The following is a 15,770-nucleotide window of genomic DNA, read 5'->3' on the forward strand; positions in this document are numbered from 1 at the left end:
TACGCTTTCTTTAAACTCAGTTGTATTTCGGTGTCCTCTGCAGGGACCCAGTGAGCAGCGAGCGAACCCACCTTGAGGGTACTTGCAGAGGAAGGAGACATGCCACTTGGACCAAATAATGGAGTTGGTGGTTCAGATACTTGATTTGGAGTGGCAGGCCCATGGTCAGGTCCCTGAAAAAACACTGAAAGGCAGCTAGCACTGGCTAGAACTAAGCTGCAACAGGTTACCCTAGAAGAGGAGAGGCAGTGCCGAAGAGCATTGACCCAATGGGTTTATGAGTAACGGGCTGAGTCCAGTAAACTACTTTACTGTCTGGTGACCCATGAGGTTTCAAATAGAATGAAGCCAGCCGTTTGTGGCCCTTCCGAAGCACTCTATGAGGGTATGCCATTCATCGTGGCTTACTATCAAAACTTATATGGGGCGATCCCTGTACCCTCTCAGGAGGTCACGTCCCCACTGCTATGGGATATCCCGCTGCCTTTGATCGCACGTTCCCTAGCCCAAGACCTCGATCAAGACTCACAGCGGAGGAGATAGGCATGCTCTCCCTGATCTCGAATCGGACAAGACCCCTGGCACGGATGTGTTTCCTACTAAATTCTTTAAACGCTGCCACACACATTTGATACCTCACCTATTGGCCCTCTTTACTGAAGCGACTGAGTGTGGGTCCTTTCCCCGGACCAGGATAATGCCACCATTGTGGTGAAACCTAAGTCGAACCAGCCTAAGGATCACTGCTCCTCATCTAGGAACATTTTCCTCATTAATGGCGACATTAAGGTGTTTGCAAAGGTCCTCGCTACTGGATTGTGTCAGGTACTGAGTTATCTGATGCACCTGGACCAAGGCGGATTCATGCCTGGCAACTGCAAGGGCACTCGTCATTGCAGACGGAGGTTGCAGTTAGCCCTCTCTCTGCCGTGTCGCATGGAGGGTTCCCTGACCTTCCTCCTTATTATCTTCCAAAAGGCCTTGACATGGTCGCATGGGCCTTTTTTGGAGGCTGTGCTGCAAGGGGTCTGCTTTGGACCTTACTTTCGTAGACTTGTGGGTCTGTTGTATAATGCCCCTACAACCCAGGCCTGGGTGAATAGAGTCCTATTCCAGCCCTTCCTGATCTGCTTGAGCACTGGTCAGGACTGCCCCCTGTCTCTGGTATTATTTGCCCTAGTAATAGAGCCCCTGGGACTCCTGATCAGATGCAGTGCTCAGATTAGGGGATGGCATTGGGAGGGGGCACCTAGGAGCACATAGTTCTGTATGCAGATATTCTAATATGCACTACCTCCAATTGCGCCATGCTCTGCTCACCCATCTCCGGGGGGGATGCCCAGGAGCCCAAATACAACCCCCTCAAAGCTAAAGTTCATGCTAAGGAGATTGGGCAAGGGAACCATTTCCACGCTTTACTGGTCATTAATGGTTAACGTGCCTGATCGCTTTCTGGTCCTGTGATGAACGTGGGAGGTTTGGGTGGGAGAGTTAGATGATGATGATTGGCTAGAGGCATGTATGGCCAGAGAGAGTAGGCAATCTACTCACACCTCTGAATTGTCCTGCTTAACTATCTCCATGCTACCTACCAGACCCCCCCAGCATACTCAGCAGATGGGCCGTGCTTCTCAGGCCGCATAAGCGAGATGCACCCTACCTGAAAGTCACTTTTTTCATACAGGGTGGTTATGCCCAGAGTTGTCTGTTTTCTTGGAAGAGATAGGATGTGATCTATCTGCTGTACTGGGCCACCAAGTTGGTCATTGCACTCAGACGGTCCTACTGGGTCTCCTAGAGGAAGTTGAATGTCTGAGATTGGAAAGGATATTTATTGGAGTACCACACTGGTAGCCAAAAGGAATACTGCCCATTCCTGGAAGATGCCGGAGCCCCCATCATTGGAAGTATAGATGAAAGGGGTGGATTGGTGTGCGCACCAGGAAAAGCCGATCTATGAGACACAGGGGGGTAAGATAAGGGGTGGGTGGTGCTCTCATCATGGACTGCTGGTGTAATGATCTTGATGTTTACAGATGCATATATTATGTTCCAATATCCAAAAGACACAGTAGTGATATTACTCGATTGTTGATGGATGCTGCTACTACTTGTTAAAACTAATAAAATGTGGTTATTAAAAAAATTGCCACCAAATCTCTCCAGCACCCCTCCTCGCCCACCGTTCTCCAATGGTGTCGCCACGGAGCGGCAAAAGCTGGGACCACCATGGGCAGCCATAAGGCTAGCTACGTCACTGCCTTAATGTATTCCACTCTTTCTCGAGGTAAAGTGAAAGGGTGTATCAGTGCTGGGCTGCAGCAACAGAGAAAGACCTACCACCCAAAGATGATCAGTGAAACTAGGGCATTCTAAGGAAAACTTGGTCAGGAGATGTTAAAGAACGGGTCAGGCGGTAGCTTGGAAAATGCATAGTCAGAGCAATACCACTCATGAAATTGATGGCCTGGTGTCCGAGGCACAGTGATTTGCAAACAATACGGGGCATATTATCAAGAACGGCGTTAAAAATTATCGCTGGTTTAGCGGCAGAAAACTGCAGCTAAAACGGCGATAATGGGCTTGATCATATGCCCTTGAGAATTCCAATAGAATTCCATATTCTGGTGTGAACATGGGCTTCTATTGGAATTCTCCAGGGCATATTATCAAGCCCATTATCGCCGCTTTAGCAGCAGTTTTCTGCTGATAAACCGGCGATAATTTTTAACGCCGTTCTTGATAATATGCCTCTGCGTTCTTTAATGGGGAATCAGTAAAGGGACTCCATTGCCCTCTTCACATGGTACCATTTTTGGTTTTCGGTCAAGTCAATGTACCCAAAAACACTTTTTGAAAAACACCTACAGAATAACCTTGCAGTATGAGTAATCCTACATTGAGAGTGATACAACAATTTCATATCCATGAACTCAGATTCTTTTTTGGTAAAACAGTTTTTAAGAATAAATTGCATTTGTGGATGTTGATAAATAGTCAAAAATGCAATGTTTTCTTTCACACCCATTTATGAAATAAAACATTATTGTAAGATTAGAATAGATTGATGGCATTGGGTATCATCGTTTTTGGACAACCGAGAAAAATCTAAATATACCTGCACCTGGAATTGGCTGACTGAAATAGTGCTACTTTACTTTTGTAGATTGGCCTTCAGTGCAAAAACCTTCATATGAAAAATCTTGTCACCTATTGCTGCTTTTTTCCTGCTTCTTTTCACTTTTTTTGTTTTGTTTCAGTTGTTAGTTTCTTTGGGAAAACGATAGTGATCTATGCAAATTACCCCTTGCTAATTTCACAGTTTTTCTGAAATATGTATAATTTCCGGGTTCACCAAAGGGCTCTCTCCTTCACAAGTAGGTAGAAATCCCCAAAATAAGAAATTTTAACTCCCTTTAGAAGACTGCAAAACTGTAGTTTTTTTCCTGAAATCTGCGAAAAAGACAATGGTAGCACAACATGTCTTTTATTGATGCAGTTTTTGGGACACAAACACGCTTTCTCGCACAGCACTTTGTCATATTTTAAATAAATTTCACATTTTAGCTCTTTCCCAATCTGTAATTGCAAACACCACAAACCTAGGATAGCTATACAATCTTCAACATGTAAAGGAAAATGACGCAAAGCTCTAATTTGGCCTGGGTATCGTTTGGCAGAAAACAATTGATTTATTTGTCCTGGAATGCCATTTCTTCAAAGAAATCCTTTTCCACGCTGGGCTATTTTAACATTTTTAATGCGTTCTTGCTTCTAAACATTGCATGTATTTTAGGTACAAGCTCCTTCCAAATAAAAAAAAATCAAACTGTTGTACTTACAATGAGTCTGAATATGTAACTCCTATTTAACTGAAGGCATATAATTCTTTCCATATGTTCTATTTTGTCATCTGTAGTGGGTTTGGTTTTCAGAAATTGACGTTGTTTACATGTCACTAACACTGTAATTCTCGTTTCCTCTTTTTGTTATTTTACCACCTCTCTATTTTCCTTTCTCATCTTCTCCCCTTGCTGTATACTTTTTCCTTTCCACTTTTCTTGTCTCAACTGCCTTTTCCTTCTGTTCCACTTCGGTTTCCTCTGTGCTCTATGTAAGCATGGGCAGAGTTTGTGGAGTGCTCATCCATGGCCCAAGCAATAAGAACAGAAATAGGAACAAATGCCCACATGCATCAAACTCCCGTTTTGCGTTTCCAAATTTGCGATTTTTACCGAATCGCAAATAAGGATTCGCAAAACGGGATGCATCATAGAAAGTGCTTAATATTTCCGATTCGGTAAAAAACGCAATTTTTACCGAATCGCAAATATTATGCGAATTCAAAATTGCGAATTCGCTATTCCCATTGATTCCTATGGGCCAAAAGGCCCATAGGAATCAATGGAAATTGCGAATTCGCAATTTTGAATTCGCAAATGTTGATGCATTCCATGGGTGCAGGGGGGGGGGTCCAAAGGACCCCCCCCTTGCACCCCTGAAATGTATTTTAAAATGGATGTTTCAAACACACATGTCCTAAGGACATGTGTGTCTGTAACATGACATGGTTTAAAATGCAAATTAGAACATTTTAAACAGTTTTCGCAAATTACCGCGAGGTTCAACCTCGTGGTAATTTGCACTTGCAATCTTTGATTTCGCAATTTGTTTTCAGAATGATGCATTGCTTTTAAGGAATCGCAAAATTGCGATTCCTTAAATGCAATCGCATTCTGGAAAGTCGCAATATTAGCGATTTTCATAAAAAAATAATGATGCATTCCAAAAAGCATTTTTGGAATCGCAAACGGCCGATTTTAAGGAATCGCACCGTTTGCGACTCCAAAAATGCTTGATGCATGTGGGCAAAAGTCTTGGGAGGTACACGTACAAACTGCGATAATCAGACTCTGGAAACGATTGGATGATATAGAAGGTCAAAAAGTTGCACAATGGTGTAGGAAAGAAATACAAAATAGTGACATAAAATGGGCAAAAGCTTGTAGGGAAAGAATGGCGCAGGTTTGTGAAAGGCTAACGGTGGAGGTGAACCAGGAAACGCAACAAATCGTCTGTACAACGAGTGAGCTGAAATTTAATGGTAAAGAAGTATCCAGAAAGTCTGATATGGGCTATCTGGTAAAGAAAAAATCAGTAGAATTTATGATGAGCACCTGGTCAAATGAAAACTGGTTCCCCTACTTCGATATCCTTCCAAATCGCTGCTATAGGCAGGAGATTTTAAGATTGCGGATTGGGATCAATCCATGGTTGATAAATAAAGATCTCAAATCAAAAATGTTACATCACAAAGGGTGCTGTAGGTGCACCCTAGGCACCAAAGGAGATCTTGTGCACATCCTCTTAGACTGCCTAACATTACTAGAACAGCAGAAACTGTGGCTGCGCCCAATATTTTTAAAATATGATATAAGAACAAGGGCACAGGCGGCCAACCTCCTAACAGAAATGTCCACTATTGAGATCGCTATTGCCCTAGGAAAATATATAAAGGCGGTCCAGAGACTTCTAAAGTAGTACTTTTAAAATTTTATGAATTTTAAACTAATGAATTATACATCCGATTTAAAAGAAAATGAAAAGTGGTTTAATGCGAAAATAAGTCTTAGTATAAGTGCAACTTTATTGGTGCTGGCTTGTAACGTTTAAGTGTATGTAAGATTTTTAATCTATAATGGATCATTTTGTACATGTTTTATCACCTTTTATAAGAATATTTTAAACTTGTGGTATTGCTTCTTGCTCTTGTTTAAAGATTACGATCATAATAAACATAACTTTGACTTGAGTGCTGCCATGGAGAACTCAGTGAAGTGCAACAAAACTCACCCCGCTGTGTGGAGCTCCGCAAGCAGCAGAGTGCGTTAGATACATTCCATTTGCAGTGATTTTCAGTGCCATGTGCTTGTCCGCACTGTGCAATCGTCATGAATGGCATCTCGAACAGCGCAAGCGGGTGCTGCTTCCTTTATGCCGCTCGTGTAGATTTTTACTCGAGTGGCAGCTTTCTCAACGCGAACGGATGGTTTATCAAAGTGAGCAGTCGTCAGCATGCGCGACCACTCGCAATGAGAAATCTGACCGCCTGCGTTGAGAAATTTTGCCGGGTGGTTGATTTTCCACGCTCGCGCTCGCCAACTTGATGTTGACAATTGCAAATGAGAAAAAATCTCGTCGGGAGCTGGATTTTCCTCGCTCGCGCTCGCCAACTTGGAGTTGACAAATGCGAGCAAGGGAAATAACTCTGCGAACTCCACGTAACGCGGAGTGCGGAAAACTCTGCAAACTCCACTCAGAATTAGTTCTATTGTCTCCCTTTCTGTGTCTAACAAATGTCTTCCCTCACACTCTGTAATTGTTCTCTCTGTCTCGCTTTCTCTTTGTTTGACTGTCTCTTCCACCTGCCTTACTTCCCTTCTCCTGCTTCTCATGTTTCTCTTCTCTCCTTGCCTCTACAGCCCAGGTTGCTTACTTCGGGGGGTACCCGTCCTCTGGCGCCATGTCTCACCTTCATCTCTTTTCTGAGTCTGCTTTCCTGCTAAGCCTTGGACTGTGCTTTCAGTTCTATGCCTTCTGAATCGTGCCAACATTGAAAATGCCAACCTTTATGGAAAACAAAAGCTCCCGCCCCCTGCTTGTTTCTATCACTTGGATCCAGAATTGACTGTCACCAATGGCTTCCGAGGCAAGGGATGACCATCTGTACAAGGGGAAGAGCTCTGATCAAAGCTTGAAGTTGATAGTGATATTTTCGTAAACCAAGTTGTTTGTTTATTATGTCATGCATGTTTTCTGAGAAAACGGAAGGAAACTCCACCTTGCAATCAAAGACTTTCCTGACTGATCTATTATTGCTGGTCCCAGAATTCATTGCCAAGTACAAAACTTTCTTTTCACCCAAGACCAAGATGGCGGATCCGGATGGTTGTTTGCAAACAGTTTCGACAAATAGTTTATTTAGCAGTGTGACTGATGGGTCGCCTGTGACTTCTGTGCTTTGCCTGCACATAGTTTCTGTAACGGAAGAAGCAGTTTTTTTAAACGTGTGCAGTATTCCAACCATCCATCAGAGAAAGTGTTATAAATAAATACTGTACATAAGGACACTGTCGTTTAATCACATTATTGTAGAAAACGTCAATTTTCTTTTTTTATATGACTGGGCTTGTAAACCAATGTTGTCACTCGTGCCTCGGTTGGCATTACCATTGCTAAATGAAAATGGATGTCACTGAGTAATGACATTGCCAAGCAAGAGATCACCTTATCCATCGTGGTAAAAAAACACATGCCCAAGTCTAATTAAAAAAAACTGCGTACAGAAAGGATTGACTCATTTCATCTGAATTTACAAGGGAAGACTAGAAAAAACGAATTAACTTTCTGTGAAAGTATAGTGTCTTTTTTTATAGTCTTTGTTAATTAAATTTGTTTGTTGGCATGTCATTGTACAGAATGTGCCCTAAAACCTTTTCATTACACTGACAACGAGGTGATATCAAAAAGCGAGTTTCCAGGTTGTTCCCAGTAGCCAGGACACTGGGTACTAGGCCTTTGATGGAAAGTGGGCGAACCGTCAAGGCTGAGCTCCTCCCAGATGTTTTAAGGTTTAGGAGTAGCTACAGTTATCGCAGATGCAATAGGGATAACATAGCCAGCCAGGGTTATTTGAACAACACTTTAAAACCCCTATTGATGTATATATATATATATATATATACTATAACATTCTGAAGTACATCATTTAAAGCTCGCATAACCAATCAGCAATGTAGTTGCAGCAGTGGGCACCTTTAATGCACAGTAAATAGATAACAAATGCAGTGTTAAGAGTGCAATTGAGAGCAAGGCCATAAAACACTGTTCATGATCTCTAACTAGGATTTGAAAGTGTCTCTAATAACAATGGTACTGCTTATAGTGACTGAGACTTAAATGGTAAAATCAGTTGTCTCAGTGTTCCAAAGCCGTTTGCAGGTGCTGGTGACACTGGCGAAATGCCTATGCACTGTAGGTGAACTAATCTTGGTATTTAAGGAGGCGAGCTGGCGGATGGAGTCTGACCCTCCACCGCCATCAGGATGTGCAAAACAAATGGCCACAAAGGACATGTTTGAGCCTTGGAATCATGTTATTTATTTATTTATTTTTCCTTTTTTTCATGTTATTGTGGAATTAAGGGGGTACCAGGCAAGAGCCTTTAGCTGATCTTGTAGCTAGGTGCTTCTTGGTCAGCCTACCCTCAGTATGAGCAGTCTTTCCTGTGCTTTATTTCTGAGCCCCTGGACTACTTGATAAGTTTAGGAGCTTCAACAAAGTGAAGAACTTCAGCAGGACAGAGCTGTTAAACTTAGCAAGTCATCAAGTTTCATGCTAGTCAAGAGGAAGTTGAGAGCACTGCTGTGGTGTCCGAGGAGGTCTGAGTAGCTGAAAACCTCCATTCCTGGAGGGGAGCTTCTGTTTGCCATACTTGGCAGATGGGCTACCGCCGACCATCAGTCAGTGCCAATTCATCCTGTAATGTTCAAAGGGAAGTTGTCACATTGGACTAGAGTTTCTGTCCTCAGAGAAGTCGCTGGGGAGAGCTTGGGATTCTAGTGTGTTCCCTCCTTTCAGGTCATGGGAGACAAAGAAAGGAAGGTGAGGGAAAATTGTGGGAGATGTGTGGCCCATGATGTTTTACTGTGGGTGGAAGCCACTGATCATCTTCCACGTTTCATTCATACCAAAAGATATTTACGATAGATCTAATTAAACCACACAGGGGCCCCCCTTACCCAAGGCTATTGGACTCACTTTACACGCGGGCACATTGACCTTACCCCTGGTACTGCTGCTGCTAAACTGTATATTCTGCCCACCCACAGCCAGAACCTGGACAGACAGACTACAGGATATGAACACCAATTTAGAGGTTCACAAATCCTAGGGCGTATTTAGGGTATCCTAAGTAGCTTTAGCTTTGCAATTTGGGGTTCCCTTTAGCATAGGGGCCCGAAACCCATCTAAAATCAAAACATGCAGAGTGCCTCAGAATAACAGAAAAAATTACTGGAATGTTGGTCTTCCTAAAGAGAAAATGCAATATTTGACTTCCCTCTGACAGGGTTCTCCAAAGTCGGTCCTGGAGGGCTGGATCCATGCCAGATGTTTAGTATATCCCCATTTAGATAAATGTAGGTACCTTAAAAATCTGGCATTGATCCGGACCTCCAGGACCGACTTTGGAGAACCCTGCTCTAAAACAAAGGGGCATATTAGCAAGAACCTCGTTAAAATTATCGCTGCTTTAGCGGCAAGAAACTGCAGCTAAAACGGCGATAATGGGCTTGCTAATATGCGTTATAGAACTCCAATAGAAGCCCAGGTTAGATCTCCTACACATCTAACCTGGGCTTTTATAGGAATTCTATGACGCATATTAGCAAGCCCATTATCGCCATTTTAGCAGCAGTTTCCTGCTGCTAAAACGGCGATAATTTTAACGACGTTCTTGCTAATATGCCCCAATGTGATGACATTTCCAGTCACTATTAAATAAATGATTTTGACACTTCAGACAGAGCGATTTAAAAATGCACAGTTAGTTGAAATCCATTCAAGGCGGACTACAGGGACACAATATATAACAGTATACAACTTTTGAATAGAGAAACTATCATGAACCTTTTGGTGCAGGAACGGTGTCAGGGCCTTTGGAATGTCAGGTAAAATTAAATGTTACCTCTAGAGTGCTCCTCATACAATGTTATGGCACTTCAAAACTTCTACTTTACCTTGCCTTATTGATTAAAAGGCTCTATTGGAATGTTAATCCGGGCGGTGGTCTTTTTTTAGTAGAGGGGACCACCACCCAAAGTCCATCAAAAAATAAATGTATTGTGACCACTGTCTGTCTGTACCCAATGTTTCTTCGATCCACTGGCTTAGAATTCGCCCTGTGTAACACACACAAGTGACCTCTTGGTGATATGCTCAAGCTTGTGAGTTAACATTAGTTATCAAGAGGAAGCCCCCCACCTAGCCAGCTGCATAATTCCTTGGAGCTAAAAGTGCTAATTGTCTGAGAGGGGCTAGAAGGTGATGTGCCACGAGGCAAAAGTTTGGTCTCAATCAAGTTTATAGTTTTCTAGTATCATGGTTGTGATTAATGTGTATATGATGCAGGTATTCCCCCCCCCTTGACTCTCAACAATGTTCCACATACAAATTCTAAATCACATGTTGATCTGATAACATCATTTCAAATGCTCTGAACCTATACATGTATCCTGTGGGATTTCCCCCATCATACTGCTATTTGAACTGAAAAATGTTGTCATGAGATGAGTCTGATACCTTGAGTACCCTCACATTTGAATGCTGCTTGAAAGACCCTATTTTGCCCCACACTCTCTTTTCCCAAATCGTCACTTTAAAAAACTCCTGTGCGCAAACAGTGCCATGAGATTTGTACACCTACCTGTAGTATAGTAGTTCAGTCCCGCTGTACGACCTTCACTCTCTCCCTAACCATTCTCTAGGTCTGCTTCCACTAACTAGAGAACATATTGACGAATCAAATCTCTAACTTCAACTTAGTGCTAGTACCAGTTCACGCAACATTGTTTGCCCATGAAGTCCTCCCAACTGGAATCCTCTCACCCATACTCCCCCTTTCTTGAGCTCCCAATCTAGACCTGACCCTTTGTCCCCATGTGATGAAAAACATTACCAATCTTCTGTGATGCGGCTCTGTTCATTTCAGTTTGCATTATATTATATTGGAGGATCAGAGAGAAGGGAGCATGGATGAAATTAGGGTTTGCCCGTGATAGCATCCGATGAAATGAAATCAAATTAGCCATGTCTAAAGCGCAGCAATCATCCAAGAAATAGGGCATCTCAAAGCTGCAACCCTAGAACTGGGTAAAAACCAGAACTCACTTTCCACTAATAGGCAGCCTACGTAATGAGATAAGATTTTCTCAAGGTGGCCTAATTTCTCACTTGTCTTAAGGAACGAGAGTGCTTGTTCCATGCCTTTGCCCCAATACATTAAGGATCTTCCTCCTCTAGTCTGTAACCTGAAGTTAGGGATTTGTGTCAATTTCTTATTTTCAACTCTAAAAGTTCTGTGGGGGCACTAAGGCATACACGGTCATAGGAAAATTTAGGGCCAGTCTTATAGAATACCCTGTGGACTATGGTCAAAGTTTTAAACAAAATCAATTTCTCTACTGACAGCCAGGGGAGTTCTCTTAGTTCTTTTGAGATAGAGCATTGCAAAGGCAATTTGAGGGCCGGTCTGACAGCATCATTGTGGATGGGCTGCAGTTTTTTGATCAGGTATATTGGCATATCTAGGTAAAGTCTATTACAATAGTCGAGCATTGACGTATTCTGGGCTTGGACTACTGTTTTGCGTGCAGTGAAAGGAGGGAACTCAAAGAACTACTTTAAAGATTTAATCAAAGAGAAACACATCACTGAGACTGTGCTGACCTGGTGACTGAAAAAAAGAGAATCCAAATTTCACTCCAAGATTCTTCGCTACCTCTGTGAAATGGAAGCTTAGAAAGATCATCTGACCATCAAGCCAAAACAGAAATCTGGTGGTTTTTACTAAAACGGAGAACATGTGTTTTGTTTGTGTTGCATTTTAAAAGATTAACCTTTCATCCAACTGTTCTTTTGTGAGAGACAGTTTTTAAAGTTTCCTTCATAATTAGAGGAGTTCTTGTTGAGCGAAAATCAGTTGGATATCATCAGCATGTGATATGGTAGTGATGCCAAAGGATTTCAAAAGTACAATAAGGGAAAACATGTATAAGTTGAACAATGTAGGGCTCAGATGAACCTGAGAAACACCATATTTCAGTCGTTTTTCATTTGATCGAAACAAGGCCATGGTTACTACTTGTTTCCTATTTTCTAAAAAGATTTCACCCATGCGCAAGCCCGACCACAATTACAACATCTGCCAGACACTATAGTAAGATATCATACGATATTGTAATGAAGGCCACAGACATATCCAAGAGAATCAACATCGCATTGCTTCCACTGTCAATTATAAACTTTATATATTCTGAGTCTTCCAGGAGAGCAAACTCCAGAAAGTGTCATGGTCTAAAACCAGATTGGACAAATGAAGGAGTGGTTATCTAATTTTTCGAACATATTGGACAGAACAGGAAGCAGGGAAATGAAACCTCTGGGTACCCGTTTTTAAAAGCTGACACGGCCTTCGAGACCCTGGAGGCCTGTGGGCTCCATGGGTCAAGACGGCAATGGCGGTGACAGAAGGTAGACCAGGGTTCAAAAGCTTTGTTGACTTTTTCTAGTTTCCACACGCTCCTCTTCCACTTGCCAATCAACAGCAAACAGGAGGCCTTTGAGGCGCTAATGATGGAATAAGGGGTCAACCTCGTGATGCCTTCATGGGTCATGATGTCACTTCCTCTGCTCCTAGACTTCCATGAAGGGTGGGGGTGCACTCTCTTAACTCTACATGCCATAGTCTTCCTCCCAAGCCGCCTGCAATACCTTCTTGTACACTGTCTACATTTTCTAAGAAACAGGTAGTGATCTTCAACTAAGGCGTTGTAGGCTGTCCTTGAAACACCATGGGCCTCATTTATGAAAAGTGACGCATCGCTGCGTGAAAACAGCGATGCGTCACTTTTCACTGCGCCCTCCTTGCAACACCAATGATGCGTCATATTTATAGTATGACGCATCATGGCGCAAAGAGTTACAGATACGTCAGTATTTCTGACGTATCTGTATGGCGCAAAAGTGACGCATTGCTGGAGTGTATCACAAAAGTGACGCAACTCCAGCAATGTGTCCTTTCACATGGGGCAAGACCCATGTGAAAGGGTCTGCGTCAGTCTTACGCCTGCTGTGAGGCAGGCGTAAGAAATTGGCGCATTTGTGTCCTAGAAGTGGCGCAGTGAAATCTTATAGATTTCACTGCGTCACTTCTATGCCCCTGGGTTGCGTCAGAACGCCCCCCCCTGCATACATTATACCTGGCGTAGGTATAATGTAGCGCAGGGGTTTACAAAGTGATGCATCTACCAAGATGCGTCACTTTGTAAATATGGTGCAACAAGGCACATTTTTTACGCTGCTGGTGCGTCACAAAAAGTGACGCACTGGCGGCGTAAAAGTGACGCACGGCCTCATAAATGAGGCCCCATGTCCCAATGATTCACCCCTTCAGTTTTCAAAGCTTATATCAAATCTTCAGCAGCAACCTGATTATCAAACAAATCGCTCCCCTCTCTAAAAAAATATTTATGATCCTCTTAAATGATTCAATACGTCTTTATGTATTTTCTTTAAAATTACTAACTCTTTGATTTACCCCAAATTGTGGCCACTTGGAACCATTAATAGAACTTTTGATTCTCGCTGATCCTTAATACTTAAAAGTACAAAGGTTAGATGTTTCCACATATTGTCTTGTAAAGAACCCCGTGCGCATGTACTTCTGGTAGTCAGTTTTGAGCTGCTCCTCACATGTATGGATGCTGCCCCGTGAGCAATAGAAAACCAACAAATTTAGATTTCCATTGCTTTTTTGTTTGGTCTGGGTCAAAAGCTTGTCTGAAATAAAAGAAATGCCAGTAGCAGATCCTCATAGTACACATTCTCTTACACACAGTTCATTTTTCAACATCATTTGCTGTTGTGTTTCTAAAAGAATGGATCTCACACCTGAACCCTGAATCCATCTCTCCCCGGGCATTCTGGAGTCGGCAGCTCCGCTCACTTCCTGCGGTGCTATGAGGCAGGACCTAATTTACCCTTGCCTTTGAATACCAAATCATGTTAAAAAGGTGTTCCTCTCCTTTGAACTTATGAATTGTTGACTAATTTCTATACCTCTGTTGCCATTTCCCTCCGCTCTTCTACTCCTTTCTCGCATACTCTTGAAGTGCGTGAACTGAGCAAATATACTGTAGTTTCCTTTATCAATAATATATGTCTAATTTTTTTCTCAGAGACGATGGTCCTTTAACCAAGTCCATTTGCTGATGGCTAGAGGGATGCACCTATCCATCACAATATGGCCGCCAAGAAAATTACTGAGTTGGAGCAATAGTGGAAACTAGTCACTTGAAACAACTTCAGCCGTCTTTTAAAAACAGAGAATCAAAACATCGAAATGACGATCCACCGATTATTAATTAATGTCATGTGAATGAACATTATGTGGGCATACTTCCATTGATATGTTTTGTAAATATTTTCAAAAGACATTACATTGCTATCAGTACTAACTTTAAATGTTAATAAACATATAATGAACATATTAGCAACTGGATTGAGCACTGATTTACTAGATTACTGTTGTGGTTTGCACGTGACACCCTGCATTCGGTTTGCTCTCTGTCCGGATAAGTGAAAGCTAATTAAATAAATTAATTCAGGAGCGAGTGGTTGGTGTGGGTGACATATAGCCTCTTGGGGAGTAGATCACGTTGCTGGTGATGGAGATTTCCACTACTGAATACAAATGACGTCCTTTGCCCAATTATTGCTAATGATAATAAGCCTCCCTTCCTAGAATGTCGCCATCAGCCTGTATCGCAACTCGTCCTACCAGCATCCCTTGCCTTTTGGGCTCCCTGATGCTTGTCACCCCCACTCTCAAACAATATAGAGGTAATAAAAGTTGCAATTGGGGAAAAGAAATAACCTCTGGTGATGCACTGTTTATACTTTGCCTAATTGTGCCCCAGGCACCATCTTTTATTTCTCTTAAAAGGCAATAGCTGATCATTTCCAGCAGGTAAGTAAATATGCCCTTAGGTTAGCTTGGTTCTTCCATTCTATCACACCAATGATGACAAAGGGTAGGTTCCTTATTCTTACAATGTACTAGTAGCATGCCCTGAAAGGCCACAGTCGCCTAGAAACGTTCTTGTAATGCTTAGCATGATGATGATGATGGTCTCAAAATTGAGTCTATAGACAAGAATGTATCCAGGTAATGTGGGAATATTTTTTCTTTATCGAGACCTTCGGGTTGTATGTGGTTCTGAAGAGAAACATATTTTGGGAAACCTGTTCTAGAAAATCCTTCTCCACAAATCTGTTTCCTCGATCAAAATAAATTAAATTTCCAATGTGTCCAATTCATTCCAGTTATTTGCCTTTTGACAAAAACCCCTTTTTTGTAGGCTCGCATGTGTCACTTGTTTCCCTTTTGCAGGTGGGAAGAACTCCTCTTCCCTCTTACTCCCTCTTTGTCATCACCTTCTTCTTTCTTCCTCTCATTCACCATCTTTCTGTACCTGCTGATTCCTCAACCTTCTAATTAATGTATGGTTTTACACCCGATACCCTTGTCGGATGCCACTGCCTATTTCCAAGTCCCTATTCAACATGCAGTACAATAGTAACCCTGCCTAAATCAAATTACTTCGACCCTACCTACCCTAGTTCCTCTATATATATCCTACTACCTCATCTTCTGCCTGTAGCTTAGTATCACAGCCCCTACATAGATCCAAGCACCTTTGCCCCTAATTATATATCCGAAGTCAATTACACCTATCTCTATCGTGCTACCTCTGCCCAGACCATAGTGTCTTTACTCCTGCCTATACCATAATAGCTTTGTCCTCCTTTTTGACCTAGTAACTAATATTGCCTATGCTCCTGTAACTCTACTGCTACCTATAACCTGGGACCTCTACCTATACCTTTTTACCGCCATTCCTTTCTATACCTTGAGCAGGCTGGTCCCA

At 42.4% G+C, this 15,770-nt stretch overlaps 1 protein-coding gene across 2 annotated transcripts in view; it reads left to right on the forward strand.

The window, feature by feature from the left end:
* The window catches only part of CRTAC1 (cartilage acidic protein 1), a 1,573,434-nt gene extending 1,559,102 nt beyond the window's left edge, over positions 1-14,332 (forward strand). Inside the window, exon 15 of one of the 2 annotated variants that reach the window (XM_086922610.1) lies at positions 6,483-7,128. In XM_086922610.1, coding sequence (XP_086778736.1) covers positions 6,483-6,601 — 119 coding nt within the window. In that variant the 3' untranslated portion in view covers positions 6,602-7,128. Of the gene's footprint in view, positions 1-6,482; positions 7,129-14,018 lie in introns of those variants that run through there. The other variant, XM_086922611.1, reaches the window with a different exon arrangement.
* The last annotated feature ends 1,438 nt before the right edge of the window (positions 14,333-15,770 follow it).

The sequence above is a fragment of the Lissotriton vulgaris genome, chromosome 5 (genome assembly GCF_964263255.1).
Source record: "Lissotriton vulgaris chromosome 5, aLisVul1.2, whole genome shotgun sequence".
In the NCBI taxonomy this organism is placed as follows: Eukaryota; Metazoa; Chordata; class Amphibia; order Caudata; family Salamandridae; genus Lissotriton; species Lissotriton vulgaris.